The sequence below is a fragment of the Lygodium microphyllum genome, chromosome 6 (genome assembly GCF_053477565.2).
Source record: "Lygodium microphyllum isolate KBCC chromosome 6, Lygodium_microphyllum_v1.1.10, whole genome shotgun sequence".
NCBI classification, from domain to species: Eukaryota; Viridiplantae; Streptophyta; class Polypodiopsida; order Schizaeales; family Lygodiaceae; genus Lygodium; species Lygodium microphyllum.
Genome location: NC_141140.1, coordinates 111,133,769 through 111,154,812, shown reverse-complemented (window position 1 = coordinate 111,154,812; position 21,044 = coordinate 111,133,769). Strand labels below are relative to the sequence as shown.

The 21,044-nt window shown below is 39.3% G+C and overlaps 1 protein-coding gene across 2 annotated transcripts in view; it reads right to left on the bottom strand.

The window, feature by feature from the left end:
* Positions 1 to 13,257, bottom strand: part of LOC148034969 (tRNA dimethylallyltransferase 2-like) — a 111,428-nt gene extending 98,171 nt beyond the window's left edge. The window contains exon 1 of one of the 2 annotated variants that reach the window (XR_015691136.1): positions 12,840 to 13,257. Coding sequence is in view for 1 of the 2 variants with exons in the window: in XM_087679883.1 (XP_087536009.1) it covers positions 12,840 to 12,992 (153 nt within the window). In the remaining variant the exon portion in view is untranslated. The remainder of the gene's footprint in view (positions 1 to 12,839) is intronic. The other variant, XM_087679883.1, reaches the window with a different exon arrangement.
* Positions 13,258 to 21,044: the final 7,787 nt, after the last annotated feature.

Below are 21,044 nucleotides of genomic sequence, written 5' to 3'. Positions count from 1 at the left end.
CTCCGTCCATGTCAGATCAAGCAATACCAAGCTAAGAGCCCCACTTCTGATAATTTCTATCTATATTTGGCTATGAAGACTTGAGCGTTGTTATGAATGCGTTTGAAGTCATCTAACCCTTTTGTTGTTCATGCTTTCACAAATGAACTTTCGGATCAAAGACCAAGGTTTCTCAAAGAGTACCTAGCTCTGATACCATGTGAAGAAATGATCTAAACACAAAAAGCACCAAACCAATTATACGATAAAGCACAAACTAATAAACTCAGAATACAATTAGGGTTAGGTTTAGGATTAGGATAACTCAAAGATAGTAAATGCAATGAATAATAAAGTGAATGAATAATGAATATACAATGCTCATGCACCAAACACACTATGTAGTGAATATTGAATCTCAAACTCTTGTATCTCTAGTATCAAGGCAAAGGTTATGAGCTATAGAGTGTGTCGTATTCCAAATGTATCCCAAATCGCACAAGGACAGCCTCCGTGTGGCAAACATTGGCAAATGCATCCAAGAAAGACTAGATTTGATGCAAATAACAGTGCTGGAGAGAGAGACTAAAAACACAAATACCTAAGGAGAGAAAATTTGAACGATAGCTATTAGGTATACAAACGCAACAAATAGAGGTGAGAGAATGTCAACGCAACAACCAAAAACTGAAACGTAGCAATCAAAGGAGAGAATATCAAGGCGACAATTCCAAGCTGATGGCAGCAATACCAAATGTTGACGTCACCATCAAACGTAGCAGTAAACTATAGGTGACAGCTCCTAAGAACTTGGTGTAGACTACAAACAGGTGGTGAAGATTGGAATCAAGCGCCAAATGGTAGTAGATGGCTAGGGGAAGCTCTGACTGCAATGTCCTTCGCAAACGGGGTGTGGGCAACAGAGATACGCCTCCTAAAACCTACAAAAACAAGATTAAGAGAGAGTATGGACTGCATGCCTATTTATAAAAAGTTTGGAGCACCCAAATTAGGGTTTTGCATATGGGACGCAATAACTATCTAGGATTGCGTTTCTCTTTAAAATTATAGATTTTCATCATTGATTAAATATGTGTTGGGGTTATTTATGTCGGGCTAATGAATTTTTAGCAATAACCTATGCAACATATGACTATGCTTGATTCAAAATTTAGTACCCTACCCAGATGGCATGTGCAACTAACATTGTTAATGTTAGCAATCTAGCGTGAGTTTGGGCTATGCTTGACATTTCTAGGTATTCTAGACATTTTATGGTGGTCATCTTAGTGATTATTTAGGCATTTATTGCTAGCCGACCAATTACCATATTTGGTGTATTTTGGGCCTATTTATTTAGTGGCTCCTCCTCTTATTCAATCATCATCATTCTTCAAGTGGTCTTTTTGTTGGATAGAGGAGCCGATGCTAGTACCCATGCAGCTAGTGACTCGCTATTGTATGCATCTTTCTCATGTTTGGCATATGGATTCCATTTCCCAAGTGCATCTTTGAGTTCTTTTTTTTTTGTAGTGTTCTTTTGTTTTCTTTCTCTTCTATCTTGTGTTCAACAATTTATTTCAGCACTCGTCTATGCTTCCATTGATGCATCACTTCCGACATGGTATCAAATTGCAAGATCTAAGTTCCTGCTGCAATTTTTCTATTGATTGATTACAGGTCTTTTTTCCCCCCTACTAACGATCAAGCTTGCATTTTTCAGACCAGCAACTTGCATTTTCAACCTGCGCGTGGATACAAACTACAATAAACGGTTTGTTGCATTAAATGCTCAACCAACCTACGTTTTTCATTTTCAGCCCCTAACCGTGGCTTGGCAAATGTTTGTATAGGCTGTTTATGCTGTTTCTGGCAGTTTTGACTAGTTTTTCTTCACTTTGCAGCAATTGGCCTTCGTTTCTGAACAAATTTTTTGTTACATTGCATGTGCACTCTTATTTTGTAAGGTCTTTGCTGTCAGTTTGGCTGTATTCTCTCTCTATATACCTTCTATTCTCTATCTTCTTTTCTTATCCTCTCCAAATGGCTCCTCCATGCACTTCTATAGATGATGGACCTAACTATCTTACTTGGAGTGCTGTGATGAAAGCCTGATTTGTGCAAAAGTAGATTTGGTGCATTGTATGTGGCGCTATTCCTCCGCCTTAGCATCCTTTTCCTCTTCCCAATAATTTTGAAGAGGATAACCATGAGAAAGCTATACTTACATCGGATTCGGACGATGCACATCCGTTATATGCACTACTTGTACAAGGCACCTTTCCCCATGCATGCTATGACCCTTTATGGACAACTTTAGCAAATGAAGTTTGAGTCCAAGGACACCATTCTGCCATTTTTGCTCCATTTACACAAGTCTAGGACCAGCTTCGACACATGCAATCTGCCCTTCCAAAGGCGCATCTAGTGGAAACGGTACTCTACAAGCTCCCCTCGGAGTTTGATGGAGTGGCCAATCCTTTGCACACGCAAACATCCTCTACACCTGTGAGCTTTACGCATATCCTCTATGTTGCTTGAGCATGAGACATCTTTGCGTTTACAGGGGAGGCTCTCATCTCATTATGGAGATTCCAGTGAGACCTTTACAGCTTCAGAGAGGGGTGACCAAAAAAAAACGTCGAAGGCCTAGTGTTATCACTATGGTAAGAAGGGACACTTGCGGAAGGACTACAAGGAAACCTAGCAACCTCACAAAAGAAGAAGAAGAAGAAGCAAAAGAAGCAGGATGTGGACTCCTCCGACGAGTTATCCTCTCCCTCAAACTCCGACTCTAATCCTCCAGCCAAGGGAAAGTCTAAGGCGCAGCAGGGATCCACTTCTTTATACCACAGTAAAAGAAGAAAGGTAAGCCTTGAAGTGAAAGCACGAGTGGGAGCAAGAGCTATGGTGGAAGGAGCAAGAGTAAGAGAGAGAGACACACACAATGTGGGAACTCCAACAATCACAATGTGTGACCGGCCTTCCCTTTATTCAAATGTCACTAAAAAAATAAAGAATGAATAGACAGTGATGGGCACCCACCGCTTGAAGTGTACAAGTGCGGGTACTATCAGTGTAGTAATACACGGGTGGCTAGACGGGGGCGCCTTTACCCCCAACAACCTCCCACTTAAAGGAGAATCTATCTTAGTGAGGAGTGAGAAGAAAAAATAAGAAAAAAAACAGTACAACATATACATAGATACAAGAGGATGAGGAAAGACGTCATCTCATCCAATGCCCATACCCTTTTAGCGTCTCTTGCACGAACAAGCCTGCCACGAGTTATCTTCCATACAGAATCACCAAAGCATATATGATAGCCTGCATCATCAAGCTGCCCAGCAGACATAAGGCTTTTAGTCAGTGCGTGTACATAATATACATTATGCAAAATTAAAGTGCTACCAGAGGGAAACTATAGAGTGGCATCACCAATACCAACAACAACAAGAGACCAATCATCACCTAAGCGCACAGTACCAGATACACTGCGATAGGTATTGATATAAGATCCGAGATACACACTCGACTTTCTTATATACTTAAAATATATATGGCGAATATTATGCTAGCACAAAGGGAGAATAGATGAGAGAAAAGAAAGATGTAGAGAGAGAGAGAGAGGTAGAGAAATTAGCAACACTAGGGACTGGAAGATGGGCCAGTCCCCTCCCCCCTTGTGGAATTATATTATTGACAAGGAGCAAGCTCCTCCGTTACACATAAGACAGTTCTTACTTGTAGATCTTGGAAACAATATCACGATTTCTTGCACAGTATACAACCGGCTAACACTTGCACAACTTGGAAGTTAGAACCTTTTGATCCTTCTTGAGTCTCCTTCTCCCCTACACAATATGTGTAGGGCTCTCCTCTTGGCGCTTGATTTCAGCAAAGCTTCCGCAGCACTTGCACCTTCTCTTCTCCTCTTGGAACTTGATTTCAGCATAGCTTCCGCAGCACTTGCACCTTCTCTTCTCCTCTTGGATGCATGCAAAGTGATGCTTCCTTTCCCTCCCTCACACCCAAGGAGAGCCTCCTCTTTTATAGGCTTTCAAGAGCTTCTCTTCTTAAAGAGAGACTTGAGATGATCTTCATGCAAGATGTGGTTGTTCCAGGACCTACTCTGGAGTACTAATTTCAAGATATCTCTCTGTGCATTGTTCGGATGAAAAAACCTCCAACACGAAAGTTGTAGATCTCGTTGTTTCTGATAACTCACGCAGCCCGTTTTTAGAGATCGTCTTTCTATCGCAATATATTTTTAAAATGGATTCACCATGTCTTTTTTTTCTAAAGAACAGCTTCTCAAACTGTACTCTTAACTTATGGTCCATGCAACCACCTTAAGGAGAGTTCATTAAATTACCTTGGGCCTCAACCTTAAGATTGGCTTCCACACAAAAGCTTGTGGCATTTTAGACCTTAGAAAGAGAAAATCACTTCTCTCCTCACTTCCAAAGGATCACGTCTCTTGTCTTTCTTAGTGAGAGAATTACCTCTCTTATCTTTTGTAATGAAAGAAAATACCTTAAACCTTGACTTGTAAGGAAGAGGATGACCCCAAATGAATGCAATGCTCATTACACACAAGTAAACGTTCCCAGGCATCCCCAAATGCACACATAAATACATATACACAATGCTAATGCACTTCCTCTTCTTAGAACTTAATCCATCTTCATTTATGTGTAACTCCTTGGTTCTTATGTACACTCTTACACTTGGCAGACACTTCTTTCTCCCTTCATAACTTGTACTGTATGTACTAGATATCCCGTCACAGTGCTCTGATCACCCCATTAAGTGATGCACTAGGAATACTGGTCTCTGAATGGTCTCGTGGCCATGCTAGATCATCATCAACACTTAAATAAAAGTGAGTCATTAATTTATTAACATAATTTTTTTAAATAGAAAATGTGTAATAAGCAATCAATTTAGTGACATTCCTCTAGCTTCTAAACAATTGACCTCAACTATAGAGGGGATATATAGTCATTAAGAAGATCTGAAAAGTCTTGTAGTTCTCTCTCAATCACATAAACTGAGCGTCCAATGGGGAATGATTCTTAAACTTAACCAAATACTTCCGTAATACCTTATCTGACCTTAGAGTATTGTCTTGATGGTGTAAAATTCTTTCAGGCACAAGGAGCTCTTCTATTTCTTCTATGTCAGGTAAATCTTCATTGATTGGTTCCATTGGAGATTCTCCAATATAGGGACGTAGCAAACTTAATATGGAAAGCATTATGAATGTTCCAATGACTTGGTAGATCCAAACAAAAAGTCACATCATTTATCTTATCTGTGATCTTGAAGGGCCATAATAGCGATTAGAAAGCTTAACCACTTTACCCTTTTGACCTTTCTACTTCTTCAAGCGAGCCTTCTCAAACTTAAGAAAAACATATTGTCGCAACTTGAGATCTAACTTACGACGATGCTTATCAGCTTCGCATTTATGCTTCTCTTGTGTCCTTTAGATAGCAGCTTTTACTTGAGTGAAAGCTATATCAATGTCTCTAACAAACTCATCTGCTGCAAAGATCTTATCCTTCGTAAGAAAAACGAGTGGTAAATGAGACTTATCATAGATGATCTCAAAGGGTGCCTTACCAGTACTAGAGTGCACCGTATTATTGTATGCAAACTCTACTAAAGGCAAATACTTTTCCCATTCTCTTTGATTATCAGAGACATAGGATTTCAAAAGGTCCAAAACAGTAGAATTAGCACTTTCGCTCTGCCCATCCGTTTGAGGATGATAAGAGGATGAAAACTTTAACTTTGTCCCGAGGTTCTTGAAGAGAGCTTGTCAAAAGAGGCTGGTCATGCGGGGATCTTGATCACTTATAATGGACTTAGGCATGCCATGATGTTTGAAAATATGAGCAATGAATAGCTTAGCCATATAATCGGCCTTGATTGTCTTTCGCACAGGTATAAAATGAGCTTTCTTACTGAATCTATCAATAATTGTCCAAATTGCATCGTTGCCTGCTTGGGTGCAAGGAAGCTCCATGATAAAGTTCATGGCTATACTTTCCCAAGGCTCATTGGGAATAGGTAATGGCTTTAGCACACCAGGTGGTTTATGCCTGTCATACTTTACTTTTTGGCATATCTTGCACTCGCGGACATATCTTTCAATATCAACTCTAAGAGTGGGCCAAAAGAAATATCTTTCCAATGCTTGAGTAGTGGGTAGAATACCCCTATGTCCAGCATATGTAGATGCATGTGCTTCATCCATTACCTTGTGTCGCAATGGTAATGCTACACAAATTGCTTGATGATGATATAAATAACCATCTTGAATCGAGTAAGATGTAATCGACTAACCTAAGTTAAGATGATCCCATATGGTTGAGAAGTCGGAATCAATTGCATACATTTTGGATAAATCCATGAACTCGTTATGGTAAAAAATTGTGATTGCATTTACTCGAGGTCGCCGTGATAGAGCATCTGCTACCGCATTCTTAGTTCAAAATGTATGAAGGATTTGAAAATGAAACATAGATAAGAAATTTGCCCAGCGCATCTGTTTCTCTGAGAGCTTCTTCTGAGTGAGGAAGTATCTTAGACTTTGGTGATCTGTTTTCTCAAATGCTACTGCATGATGCTCTTGGTTAAGCACAGCTCCAATGCAATCCCCAGAAGCATTGCAGTGAACTTCAAAAGGTGTTTAAAAATCCGGAACTATGAGGACTAGTTCTTGAGTCACAAGAAACTTAATTCTTTCAAAGGCTTGTAGTTGCCTTGCCAGCGAAAAGGCATTCGCTTCTTAGTAAGGTCGTGTAGAGGAGATGCAACATATGCAAAACCTCGTATGAACCTCCTGTAGTATGAACATAGGCCCAAGAAACTTCTAACTTCATGTAGAGAAGTAGGTGTAAGCCATTCAACAATGGCTCGAATCTTCTTAGGATCCATTCTCACCAAATTGTGACCAAGTAATGAATATCCAAAAGGAAAAATTCACTCTTCTTAGCATTGAATTATAGTCTATGCTTGCGAAGCTCTTGAAAAACAATAGATAGATGTTTTCTATGCTCTTCTTCAGACCGTGAAAATATTAGAATGTCATCAAAGAAGACACCTGTGAACTTTGAGTGAGGTCTGAAAATTCTCTCAATCATTCGACTCAATGTGGCGGGTGCATACCAAATGGCATGACTAGAAACTCGTATAGTCCAAATGTTGTACGAAAAGTTGTCTTATGAACATCTTCAGATGCTATCCATATCTGGTGATAGCCGCTTTTGAGATCAATGCGACTAAAGATACTAGCCCCTTGCAACTTATCCAAGATATCATCTATCCTTGGAATAGAAAAACGATTCTTGATTGTGATCTTGTTCAAAGATCTGTAGTCTATGCACATATGGAAAGAACCATCTTTCTTTTGAACAAGTAAGACTGGAGAGCAGTATGGAGAAAAGCTAGGTTAAACTAACCCTTTTTTCAACGCTTCGTTTACTTCTTTTAGGATCTCCTTTTACTGACTTGCATTTACTCGGTAAGACTCGGTAAGACGGTTGGTTAGGTGGTGAACTGCCTAGGATAAGATCAATTGTGTGATCTTCCGGGCGCTTAGGAGGTAACTCTCCTGGGAGTGAATCACTAAAACAATCTTCATATTGTTTAACAAAATCATATCTGGCTTGATCAATTAAAGAGAGGGGTTCTTTTAAAGTCTGAAACTTAGAAGCATTAGTTGGTATTGTGTGTTCATTAGAGGCATCAAGTGCCCTTTAATCATTAGCTTCTTTTGACTCTCTCACAAAAATCATGTACGCAGAAATAGCTTTCTTCATTTCTTTAGAAATGCTAACATGACAAACCATTGGCATAGGCCAATCTCCAACATCAGTAATGCATACTATGTTCCGACCCTTAAATTGAAATGCAAGGGTCTTCTTAACAAAATCGAGAAGAGGTCTAATCTTTCAATGCCAAGGCATGCCTAAGATAACATCACAGTTACCAATGGGTGCAAGTAGGAAAGATTCTTAGTCACAGTAATCCCCAATTCTAAGATTCAACTTCCCTTGGATAGGAGTAGAATTGGTTGTAAGTCCTTCAAATGCCGAACCTGATCCAATTGGTGTTCCCAATCGATCCGGTGGAATTTGTAGCCTTTCAACACTATCTGTTGACACAAAATTATCTGTGGAACCTGGATCAAAGGGTATCAAAACTCGTTGATTGTTGAGGGTCCCCCAACCCTTTAAGAGTTGTCTTTTCTTCTCATTTGAATGAGTGTTAGCTTGCACATCCGGAATAGAATTTGAGGATGGCGAATAAGGATCTTTAACCACATTTGCTTCCTTCCTTTTGTGAGGACAATCAGGCTTCATATGCCCTAACTCACCACAAAGAAAGCACCTTCCTTCCTCTTTGTACTTTTGTATCTCAGAGGGTGAGAGATACTTACACTTCTTCTTGTTACCCTCTGGCTTTGAATATTGGTCATGGGTAAAGATAGGTATTCTTCGATTAGTCCTGTCTCTTGGTTGATCATAGAGCTGCTCTTGTCTAGCTCTATAAGAACTCATCTCCAACTCTCGAGATATACCAAGTGTATGCAAACTTCCAGCTATGATGGCAAACTCCATCATGCGAGATAAGGTTTCATGTGGATACACCTTCATGGTTCTGTGTAAATGAGGGAGTAGGCCAGCTTCAAACTTCCTTTTCTTCTCTTCATCACCGATCTCCATGAAAGGAGTAACCTTGAGAAGAGTAGACCAAAACTTGTCCACATAACTAGTGACATTCTCATGCTCTTTCTAGCCTAGTCAATCCCACTCCTTGACATCATTCTTAAAATCAGGAGGCAAGAACTGAGCATAAAACTCCTTCTTAAACTTTTCCCAAGTAGTAGGTTTCCTCCAAAATGAGAGTCAACCACCAATTGCTAGCAATGTCTTGCAAGTGCATGCTACATGCCTTAGCTTGGACTTTTTTGAGAAATTACCATCAAAAAAAGCAACTTCAAATTGCCTAACAAAGGCTAACGCCTTAGCAGGATCTCTCTTACCGGAGTAAGAGTCAAACTTTATGTTCTTATCCCTAGACTTGAAAGTCTTAGTCTTCTTAAGCTAGCTCCTCTTATGGTCCCTCTTTATCCGTTTGTGGATTATACAAGACTTAGAACCAAGAGAGTAGGAACTAGAAGTTGATGAGGAGGAGGAGAAACTTGAGTAATCAGGGGAGTAGCTGGTTGCTGAGGGAGATGACTCCATCCTTATCCACCTCACTCGCGGTGAGGTCTTTTTACTCTTCTTGACCCGAGAGTCCTTCTTCCTTCTAGGAAGCTTCTCAACAATTAGATGCTTTGCACCTTCACCACAATTGGTGTAATGGTGTTTCTTTCAGTAGCACCATCTTTTGGAGAATTCGGTCCTTCATAAGTAGCTTCTTCCCTTCCCCTTCAGCAATCAATCAATTGGCATACTTCGAGAATTTCCAACAAGCTACGATACTCTGTCAATTAAGCCTGTAATTGCTCACTTGTAGGCACTTCATCAATTGTCATCTTTACATTCTTCTTGCAAGGATCGCCTTTACTTTGAGAAAAGCAAAGAGACCTGCTCTGATACCACTATTATAAGATCCGAGATACACGCTCGACTTTCTTATATACTTAAAATATATATGACGAATATTATGCTGGCACAGAGGGCAAATAGATGAGAGAAAAGAAAGATGTAAAGAGAGAGAGAGAGAGAGGTAGAGAAATTGGCAACACACTAGGGACTGGAAGATGAGCCAGTCCCCCCCTTGTGGAGTTATATTATTGGCAAGGAGCAAGCTCCTCCGTTACACATAAGCCAGTTCTTACTTGTAGATCTTGGAAACAAGATCGAGATTCCTTGCAAGGTATACAACCGGCTAACACTTGCACAACTTGGAAGTTGGCACCTTTTGATCCTTCTTGAGTCTCCTCCTCTCCTACACAATATGTGTAGGGCTCTCCTCTTGGCGCTTGATTTCAGCAGAGCTTCCATAGCACTTGCACCTTCTCTTCTCCTCTTGGAACTTGATTTCAGCATAGCTTCCGCAGCACTTGCACCTTCTCTTCTCCTCTTGGATACATGTAAAGTGTGCTTCCTTTCTCTCTCTCACACCCAAGGAGAGCCTCCTCTTTTATAGGCTTTCAAGAGCTTCTCTTCTTAGAGAGAGACTTGAGTTGATTTTCATGCAAGATGCGGTTGTTCCAGGACCTACTCTGAAGCACTAATTTTGAGATATCTCTCTGTGCGTTGTTCGGATGAAAAAACCTCCAACACACGAAAGTTGTAGATCTCGATGTTTCCGATAACTCATGCAACCCGTTTTTAGAGATCGTCTCTCCATCGCGAGATATTTTAAAAATGGATTCACCATGTCTTTTTTTTTTAAAGAACAACTTCTCAAACTGTACTCTTAACTTGTGGTCCATGCAACCACCTTAAGAAGAGTTCATTAAATTGCCTTGGGCCTCAACCTTAAGATTGACTTCCACACAAAAGCTTGTGGCATTTTAGACCTTAGAGAAAATCACTTCTCTCCTTGCTTCCAAAGGATCATGTCTCTTGTCTTTCTTAGTAAGAGAATTACCTCTCTTGTCTTTCTTAATGAAAGAAAAGACCTTAAGCCTTGACTTGTAAGGGAGAGGATGACCCCAAATGAATGCAATGCTCATTACACACAAGTAAAGGTTCCCAAGCGTCCCAAGATGCACACATAAATACATCTACACAATGCTAATGCACTTCCTCTTCTTAGAACTTAATCCATCTTCATTTATGTGTAACTCCTTGGTTCTTGTGTACACTCTTACACTTGGCAAACACTTCTTTCTCCCTTCATAACTTATACTGCATGTACCAAATATCCCCGTCACAGTGCTCTAATCACCCCATTAAGTGATGCACTGGGAATACTAGTCTCTAAATGGTCTCATGAACATGCTAGATCATCATCAACACTTAAAGAAAAGTGAGTCATTAATTTATTGACATAATTTTTTTAAATAGAAAATGCGTAATAAGCAATCAATTTAGTGACATCCCTATAGCTTCTAAACAGTTGACCTAATGCGGAATGAGAGAGAGAGAGAGACTTGGGGGAGAAATAAGAAAGAAAGAAGGAAAAAAACAAGAAATGAGAAAGAAAAAAAGAAAGTTGTAGACTTAAAGTAGAGTGGCCAAAAAGTGCCCATTTTTTCGTACTAAATCGTGCGAATACGTACCGTACCGCACCGTACGGATCAGTCCGTACTACGTACGGAGACAACCTTGGAAGTGAGAAAACACAAAGCATAAACACTGACGATGAAGAGTGAGAGAAGTGCATAAGAACTCAAAGAGTGAATGATGAACAGGCAATGGAATCTACAACTCCCCAATGTCCCTCTCTCCAGGTGACGTGATTTGATATTAATGAGTGGCGGAGTGTGATTATATAGAGCACAAAGAGCCACCCAAGACAAACAAGTCAGCCAGCATACATGCTCCCTATAGTTGGCGGTTGGTCCATGAATGAAGCCACCCAAGACCAAATTGTACCACCCTAGCTCCCCTAAGTGGTGCCCAGCCTAAGCCCTAATATAAGGACCCAACACCCATGAAATGTACGCTCCATCTAAAATGTCTAAAACACATAATATGATAAACAATCACAATGTCAGAGCTCCTAATGTCCTGGTGCTGAGGTTCACAGGGCAGAAGATGACATGCACGTCTACTAACAGATACTACAGCCCATAACATAAGCAGATCCTACACCAGAATCTCAAAATGCATACTTGCATCCTAATAGCTGATTGCAGCAGTGGACAAGAGTGATGGGTTGCTACATGGCTATCAATTTGTCTGCAACCCTGCATGGCTACATTACACAAACCCTGCACATGAGTTATCACTTGATATCCATGATTGTAGCCAACATTTGTAAGGCCCAGTCAAAAGAAAGTCCAGATTGACATCAAAGCAGCATAGTAATCATTCTGTGATGGAAAATATGGAACATGGACTCTGTGATCAGTCCATTGTTTCTTATGGTATTGTTGTAACAGAATTCTTTCAAGTTGCATAGGGTAGCCAAGCTACCAACTTGGAAGATTTTGGTCTCAGAAATTGACTTAGATACAGTGTTTGTAACCTGAGGATATAGCTACAATTGTACAAATTCATTCAAGAGTAATACATAGAGTCTATTGAAATCTTTCTATCTTCCATGTATCTTGATTCTTTTCTTGAAACTGTGATTTGTGGCTTGACACATACCCCCCCCTCAACACAACGGAGGCTCACCATATTCAGCATTAGGAAAGTATAGGTTAATGCATGAAAACTAAAAGTATCCTAATGCTTTTTGTTCTCCCAAATCGAGACAATATGGTACGATGAATCTTGATAGGATATCCATTCAAGTTCAAAACACGATGTCAAGTGGATTTTGAGTAATGAATCCACCTAAATCTCCTTGGAGCTAGAGTTATCTCTGCCATCAGCAAGAGAGACTTGATCAATAGAATACCATGTCTTATTGAACCTAGCCAACCAATAATGACTATGGAATTAACAGAAGGTCTCTTGAAAGAGCTTTCATTGGCCCAATATAAATTGCTCCTACTAATTAGCAATTCAAAAACTACATGACACTACGGAAACCCATATATATATATATATATATATATATATATATATATATATATAGAGAGAGAGTATGAATTACTATGAACATAAAATACGAGTCACGAGCGAACTGTATGCAGGATAAAGAGACTGAAGAGGCCGCAACATGCCAATAAACCAAATTCATTCTCTCTCTCTCTCTCTCTCTCTCTCTCTCACCTGCATGGAATCGGCATTGACAACCTCAGCTGAAAAATGACAGGCAAGATCGATCGCAAGACGAGACTTGCCAACTCCAGTTGCACCCAAAATCACGACTAGGGGTGGCTTTGTACCCGTGGTGTTATTGTCGGAAGAAGCAGCCATCGACATCGCCGATTAGGAATAAGACTATCCGTCGTTGCAGAAATACTTAGACGCGAAAAGAGGGAATTGAATTAGGTGAAGATCAGTTGTATACGAAAGGTCACGTTGGCCTTAGCTTGGTTCCATAGAAAAGAGCTCCTGACATGATTCTCCTACAGAAAAATCCTGTCCTTGAAACGAAGCCGAGGGACCTATCCAGTTCAAAATATGAGACTTTTCCCCGTTTGAAGCTTCACCTCCCAACGTATTGAAATGTTGGAGAGGTCTATATTGCTTCCTAAGGTACGGAAATTCTGAGACCCACACACTTTTGTTCCACCCAACACCATGTTACTTAGGGTACAAGGGCTGATAGATTGATGGCCCCTGTAACTTGACATACCCCTCCCCAATAGATTGACGATTTCCGTCACAATTTGAGAAAGTTGATTGGTGGAATGTGAAAATTAATGCATGCAATTGGTTGGACAACTTGAAACAATTCTTCTCACCCTCGACTGTAAACTAATTTTTTTGAGAAGGGTTCTCCATTGAGAAGCCATCAATCAAGATGCAAGAAAATTCCTAGCTTCCTCGTGCATTTGAGAAGCTGATTCAATTACAAAAGTTGGAGATGGCTAGGCACTAAGTTGTTCCAACAATGTTGTTTTTTGTTGACAATCTACTAGCTCATATAGCCTATTAGAGCCATTAGCCCCTCAATCTAATGCTTGAACTAGTAAAAGTCAACCTTGTCTAGGTTCATTCCTTTTCTGCCAAGAGTTGTTGCCAGGGGAGGCTCAATTTTCTTTGACCAAAAAACATTTTCCCTTGAACCCACCTCTGGAGAGTTATCATGCTCTTGGCCTTGCTTAGCACTACAGCCCATGCACTTGGTAGATGATTGGTTAAACCTGAGGCCTTCACTTTTGTTATGCCATGGATTATGGATACACCATGGGCTTATATGTTTAATGATCTCTTACAAAAGGATAATGCCAATTTTTGTTGTAGTAATACTTGTGTGAACTAATGTTGGTTAATGCTAAGTAATATGCTTTTCAATTCTTCATACTATCCAAGAGTGTGAAAACCTGAAAATTGTAATAAGGTATGTCTATCTACATCATCATCTAGGCCTAAAATTTGAAGGATGCAATAGCCTTCAAAAGGGGTCCAAAGAAAGGTTAAAGTTATATTACCCTTCAAATGAATGGTACTAATGTTCGAATTTAGTTATATGCCCTTTTAAATTCTTAAAAAAAGAAAAGGGAAGTTACTCAGAGGCCTTGCAAATGAGAAGTTGAGAAACTCTTCAAAATTGAGGCGTGTATACATGTAACATCCTTGATATAGAGTACCTACGTGCTAATATCCTCTCCTCCTCAAGATCTATGATGATGTCCTCTGATGGTCTACCATGGTGGTCTATCTGGATTTAGAGATCATATATTACTCACCATTTGCTGGATTTCAACAGGGAATCTCCCAAGTCGAGCTTGTCGCTTCCATGAGTTGCACTGGCTCCTACAACGTTCCCCCTCTCTTGCTCCACCAAGTTGTTGTTGTGGTTGGTTAGGTCGGGCAACATTGCGCCTCCAATGGAGTTGATCCATCTATGTGTCTGGCTTTTCATGTTGGGTCCCTCTCCTGTTCCTATAGATTGGGGTTCTTGATCACCCATCTAGGTCTGAAGGTTGCCTCCTATTGGTGGGTTCATTATGCAAAAGACTCGAAAGAGTGGTATTAAAAATGTTTCTCTTTGATTTGGGGTGGTGTTGTTACTCAACTCAAGCAATCTTTGGAGTGCTTCATCTATGCAAGCCATGAACTTTCCATCACTATAATAGCATGAGATAAGGTGATATGACAAGGCTAAGTTTTACAAAATTACCTTATAAATGAGGATAGGACCTTGGGATCAACATAGCAACTTGTTGAAATAAATTGTGAAGAGATCGATGAACAATTATATGCCTATAAGAATGAAGAGGAATGAAGACACAATTACAAAGGGTTGTGAAAAGCAAATATTTCCATAAGCCTTATTCATGGTTGTGAATTTCATGCACATGTGCACATTATCATAGTTTATTGTAAGTACTTAAGATGCCATGTGCTAGTTTACTACCTAGGTTTACATATGGACTACATGTGGTCTGCATGCATTCTCTTACTTTATAACGTCTACTCCATTTCATTATATATGGGATACTATTTGTCTTATGTGAGTGTTTGCTACGCTAGTTTCGTAGTCCACTCTTTGTTAATTGTGCACATGGGGGCTCTATACTAGTTTGTTAGGATTAGTTTTATTGTCCTAGTTGCATGTGGTATTGTCACGACTTGTATTGCGCCTTCATGTATTCTCTATGTTTCCAACAAAGAATAAGACAATGTTAGGACTCTAAAAAGCTATAAGGAGCACAAATTTCCTGAGACAAGAGAAAGAGACAATAAATATTAGATGACTTGTTTGATGGTAGTGTAAGATACAAAGAAAGAAATCTTGATTATTGCCTTACTCCAAGTGAGCCACCTTTCAAGCCTTGGTATCAAGGACCCTCCTAGCTTTACCTTTAAAACCAAGCAAGCACACATAGAGGTGGCATGAATGTTAGATAGCCCTTTGAAGACAATGTGAAAAATCCTCACTATACAAGTGTGCTCATAGTATTTAATTAGCTTGTGCAAGCTTGAAAAGGTTTAATGCCACAACTTTTTGGGGTTATACCTTGGTTTCTTATTGATTTTATATACCCTCTCAAAGAGAATTCTAATTTTTTATTTTTCTTCAAATGAAGGCCAATCCATGACACTTAGTGAACTAGGCCAAGCCAATTCTAGCTCAATAAAAGATACTCCTTGCATAAGCTCCCTTTATGTCCCATTGCTTAGCACAAACACATAGTAAACCTGGACTAACATCTAGTCTTTAAGCCTTTTGTAATATAGAAAAAAAAAGTAGACTTGCCAAGTTCCATTAGTAAACTTGGGAACGATGCTTGCCTTTTTATTAAAACTTGTTCTTCAATATCTTGGTCCATAAACCATACTCAATAAACCCATATGTCTACCATGGTCCATCATTATAACATAAACACATCAAAATATTCTAAGTTTATTAGATCAAGCCAACACCATTTTTTTCATTAGATTGAATGTGGGCACTCCATTTAACTAAGCATGGTGCATAGTTAATATGGATACAACAATAAAGTAGGCATGGAATATCAACAAAGTAGTATGCATAAGCATATCAATGAACATGGATGCAACTAGTAAATCATGTATTGTCACTTGACTAGATTTTTTTAATGGTAAGCTTACAAAAAATTACCAGTAAATTAAAGATAGCATTAGCATGCACAAGTAAACCTAGACACTTAAACCGACCACCCCCATAAGCATGACACTTAGACATCCCCGTTCCATACACAAGTTTGCGATAGTCCAAAGATCGAGAGCACACCAAGTGTATATTGTCAAAACTAAGTCAAATCATCCTAGTATAATACACAAAGCTCTTATATTAATGCCACCAACACTTGGACTAACATACAATGGATGGAACTTTTGGATAGGCTCTTATTTATTCAAGAGTTTCCCTTCTGTCATGGTTGTAGGCAATCACTCAACATATTTGGCTTGTACTCTAGGTCTGAACCATCTATGCCCTCACCTCTCAACCCCATGGAAGCAAGAAAGAAATAGAGATCCAAGGGTTTGTAGTAGAGTCAACAAAACTCACCTTTCTTGTTGTAGTCCACCACTTGAAAGAGAGCTTGATGGCCTCATGATCCATATGTGATTCCTCTTGTGCTCCAACCATTGATCTTCCACCAATTTGTTTTTCTCCAAGTTGCAAAGAAAAAGAAGAATATAAAAGGAGGAGAAAGGCTTCTTTCACTCAATGTCTTACTCTCTCCCTCATACTCTTCTATCACTCAAATGAGCAATGGAGGGGATGCGCATTCCATGTGGGAGAAGAAGAAGAAAAAGAAGGTGAGAATGGAGGTGAGAGAAGCTTCTCCCTTGTAATCCCTCACACACACACACACACACACACACACTCACTCACTCTCTCTCTCTCTCTCTCTCTCTCTCTCTCTCTCTCTCTCTCTCTCTCTCTCTCTCTCTCTCTCTCTCTCTCTCTCTCTCTCTCTCTCTCTCTCTCTCTCTCTCAAGTCCAATAATATCTTTTACATGCCTTTGGCTCTTTAATGTAGACAAATAGACTTGCTTGTGAATCCACCTATTTTGTATGTCTTATATGCATATATGAATGGACATTTAAAATGCAGCAAAAGTGACTCCATGAGATATTACAATTTGTGAGGGAGTGATAAAGCTTTCTCCTCATCTAGCATCTTTTGTACTTCTTGCCTCTTTTTGACTAGTTTGTCATTGTCTTCTAGTAGCTCTTGATGGAGTTGCTCAAGAACAGTAACAAAAGTATTTTATGTCCATTCCACAATGGAACACCTTGTGTTTATCTCTATCTCAACTTGCTTTTTGGTTGTAGTGGCTAATATAGTATCATCTATTGACTTCTATTCTAGGCACTCCACCTTTATAGCTTGTTGCTTCATTATTGTTGCTTGGGCCTATAGGAAGTCCAAGATCTCCCAAGACATGTTGTGTCTATTGGACGTTGTCCCCTTAGATGCTTTCTCCTTGTCTTTCCTCTTCTTATCCAGTGTTTGACTTGGATCATTTGTAACCTCTCTTCAATATCATGTTGCATCATGGGAGGCTCTTTCTTGTTTCATTTGTTCTTCAATGGATAATTAAAATGTTTGTTTGTAGTCTTTTTTTTTTGTATTTGGGCCTAGGCAGACCCTTGTTCTTTCCCAGATTTCTTTAATGTTGCTATCCTCAATTCCTCTTCCTCTTGTCCATCTATCTTATCTTGCTTATTTCCCATTGTCTTTGTCTTACTTGTTTTTCCTTCTTAAGTTCCTCTTTTTCATTTAAATCTCAAAATCTTTATTCTTCTAGGCCTCCTTCACATGGCTTCTTAATAGCTTATTTTTCCTTTAGTCCTAAGCCCTCCTAAACAAGTGGTTCTTGAATCTCTCACAAGGTTAGTACTCTAAAGTAGCAAAGACATGGTGTGAGGATAATTACGAGCTTCTCTAACTATTTGTGTTAATGCATCACCAAAGTTGATCATGATCACTTTGGCATCTACCTCTCTCCTTCTTTGTGAAGCACTATTTGTATCCACTACATACTCTTGTAGTCTTGCAACTACTTCATACATAGCTTCTGCTTAGTATAAATATTGATGTTTTGCTCCATGATAGTGCCTACCAAGATGTCTCCATCAAGCCTTTTGAAATTCTTGTCATGCCACTATTCTAGTGCATGCTATAGGACATCACATGAAACAATTGAATGTTGATGTTTGATTATTCTTCCTCATGGCAATCAATTGCAATCCATCCTAGTTTAGTGCAAGAGGTTATCCTAGCCTCAATATTATTTCATTGCCTCGTGGCTTAATTTCCTTATCTCTTCAACTATTCGACATGTAAGTGTGATAGGATGCTCCATCATGCCTTGCACTATCTCTACATTGATAGTCCCCTAGTCAATGTTTGTAAGACTTCAAAAACTCTATGCACATTTTGTGATCAAGGTCACCATCTAGCAACCATGTACAGTGATGTAATCCACACTCCTCTCTACAAGCTCATTGTTGATGGTTGGATTGATCTTCACTAGTTAATCTAGGTTCTTGAACTATTGGAACTTAAGCTCTTTGTATGCTATTATGTATGGATCAAGCCCATATCTAGCCTATTCTTTGTTAGTGAATAGGAATGGAGAAGCCTTGTTGGTCTCCTTGACAATCCTGCCTTGTGTTACAATTTTACAACATAAGGAACAGATCTAGCTTGAAGCATTTTGATTGCACGTTTAAATATTATCTAAAAACTTTGCTTAGGTACAAATCACAAAATATAAATTGTAGTGATGACTTTCTATATATGATAATAATGGCAAATGTATTGTATGTGGGTGTTTTCAACTAGAAGATTATTCGTATATAATCAAAAGAATGTGCTTTTATTTATATATAGAACAATGGCTGACTAAATTGAAATCTCACTCTACCATGGAGTTAGTCGATTGAAAACCTTGAGTTATACTGGAGGGAAGCATACACATCATCGGATATATGTGGAGCACAACCAAGAGTGAAATATAAACAATTATGTCTAAGATCACGTCATCTTGGCCTAATTGGCTAGCAATCAAGTAGGGGTTTTTGAGGAGTTTGTCACTCATAAAGGGGAAATACTCCACTATAGCCAATGCTTTAAGGGCAATGGGTGCCACAAAGATTGGATCACATTCAAAAGTTTTGATGAAGCACCTTTCTTTGGCTTTAATCATCGATTGATTCCTTAGTGAGGTGATGAGAGAAGTGCAAATGGAAAATCATTCCTTCTCAAATGGGAATCATGCCTTTGCTTTTTTCTCTACTTCTTTTTGCTTTTCTAGGCTTCATAGGATTTTGAGTAATAGGAAGAAGGGATTAGCCATATATCCTCAGTTTGTGTTCTTTAAAATGAGCTATAAAAATTCCTCAACAATTAGTCAACGATTAGTGGGTGATTATTATAGATGTATTCTTTCTCTTCCTATATAACCGGCACTATTGTGAAAACTTTTGGCTTCTCATGTAGCACTCTAATATTAACTTGCTCAAAGATAGAAGCTAAAGTTCCTTGAGGTATGCCATGATATGTTTATCCTACTTGTGAGTCTTACCTTCTAAAATCTTCACAAGTCACTATTTGATCAACTTAACTTTTAGACCTTGTTGTGGCAACGGTTAAGTATCACACATGTCATGAACTCTCAAATTGGAAAGATTGATTGCGCTTTTTGACTTAGTTTGTGTATCTAGTTTTGTGGATGAGCTGAGACTGGTTCTTTGGTCAATTGTGTCGAGGTGGTCATAATCATGGCTCTAACTATTTTGCTTTCGCTCTTGGATTAGAAGCAATATGAACTTACGGAGTGGGTCTTGGGCAGCCAAGGGTGATCGGTGATGTGGATTCGTGACTAGATTGGAAGTGGTATGGTGTGGCTTAGCTTCCTTCAAAGAGTCATGAGCTACTTGAGGCTTTGTTTGACTCGCCTTCTTGGATAGCATGGTTGGCAACTTTTTAGGATCCAACTGACTAGGGTAAGAAATGACAAGGGATTGTCGTTGTCTCATTTCTTATTTTTGGGGTGGTTTATCTTGTTTGACACCCTTTTTATTCATATCCAAACAACCACGAGTGATCGCATATTTATGTTAGAGGGTTTAGAGTGTCTTTCTCCTATAAAAGATGATGGGCTTTTTAGCAACTAGTTTCTTGGGATCACTACTTTGGATTCCATAATAAGCTTTATAGATGGTGTAGGCTTGTGTTTAGGTTTATCCTTTCTACTCTTAGGATCTATGGAAGCTTTTGATGAGGTTGGAGATGTAATAGGCTTTGATACTAAAGGACCTAGCTTGGATGGTCTAGGTACCCTAATCCATTTATTGCCAATGTAATGGCCTTGAGCATGCTATGGGGCTTTGGGAATCCATTGCATGGTCAAGCTAACTCTCATTCTATATCTATGGTGAAAAGATTTTGTTTTTGTGAATGTTTCATATCCTTGCTAAAAGTAGTGACAATTTTGGCATCATGAAAGCTAAGGTGTATTATTTGTGTATCAAAGTCAATGTTACACGTCAAACTTGGATGATTTGATGAAGTACCCCCAAGGTCCTTGCTAGGGTTCTCTCACCAAGCACCAATGCTACCCAAAGTGTTATAACTGACACCTAGGCAAAAGGTCATCCATAGGAGAAAGGTTCCCTTCCTTTATGGCATGAGAATGACTGGGGCTTTGGTTATGTAGGTAAATCCCATTGCCAATCCTAAGATGAAAAAGAAATCCCCCCAACCTAATGTCTAAGCATTTGAAGGCCCAATTCTAGACTAGGGTAGGGTGGAGTCGAAGAAGAATTGGGATATCTAGTGATTAGTTTGTCCCTAAGGAAACAAGTTGTACAAGTTATTT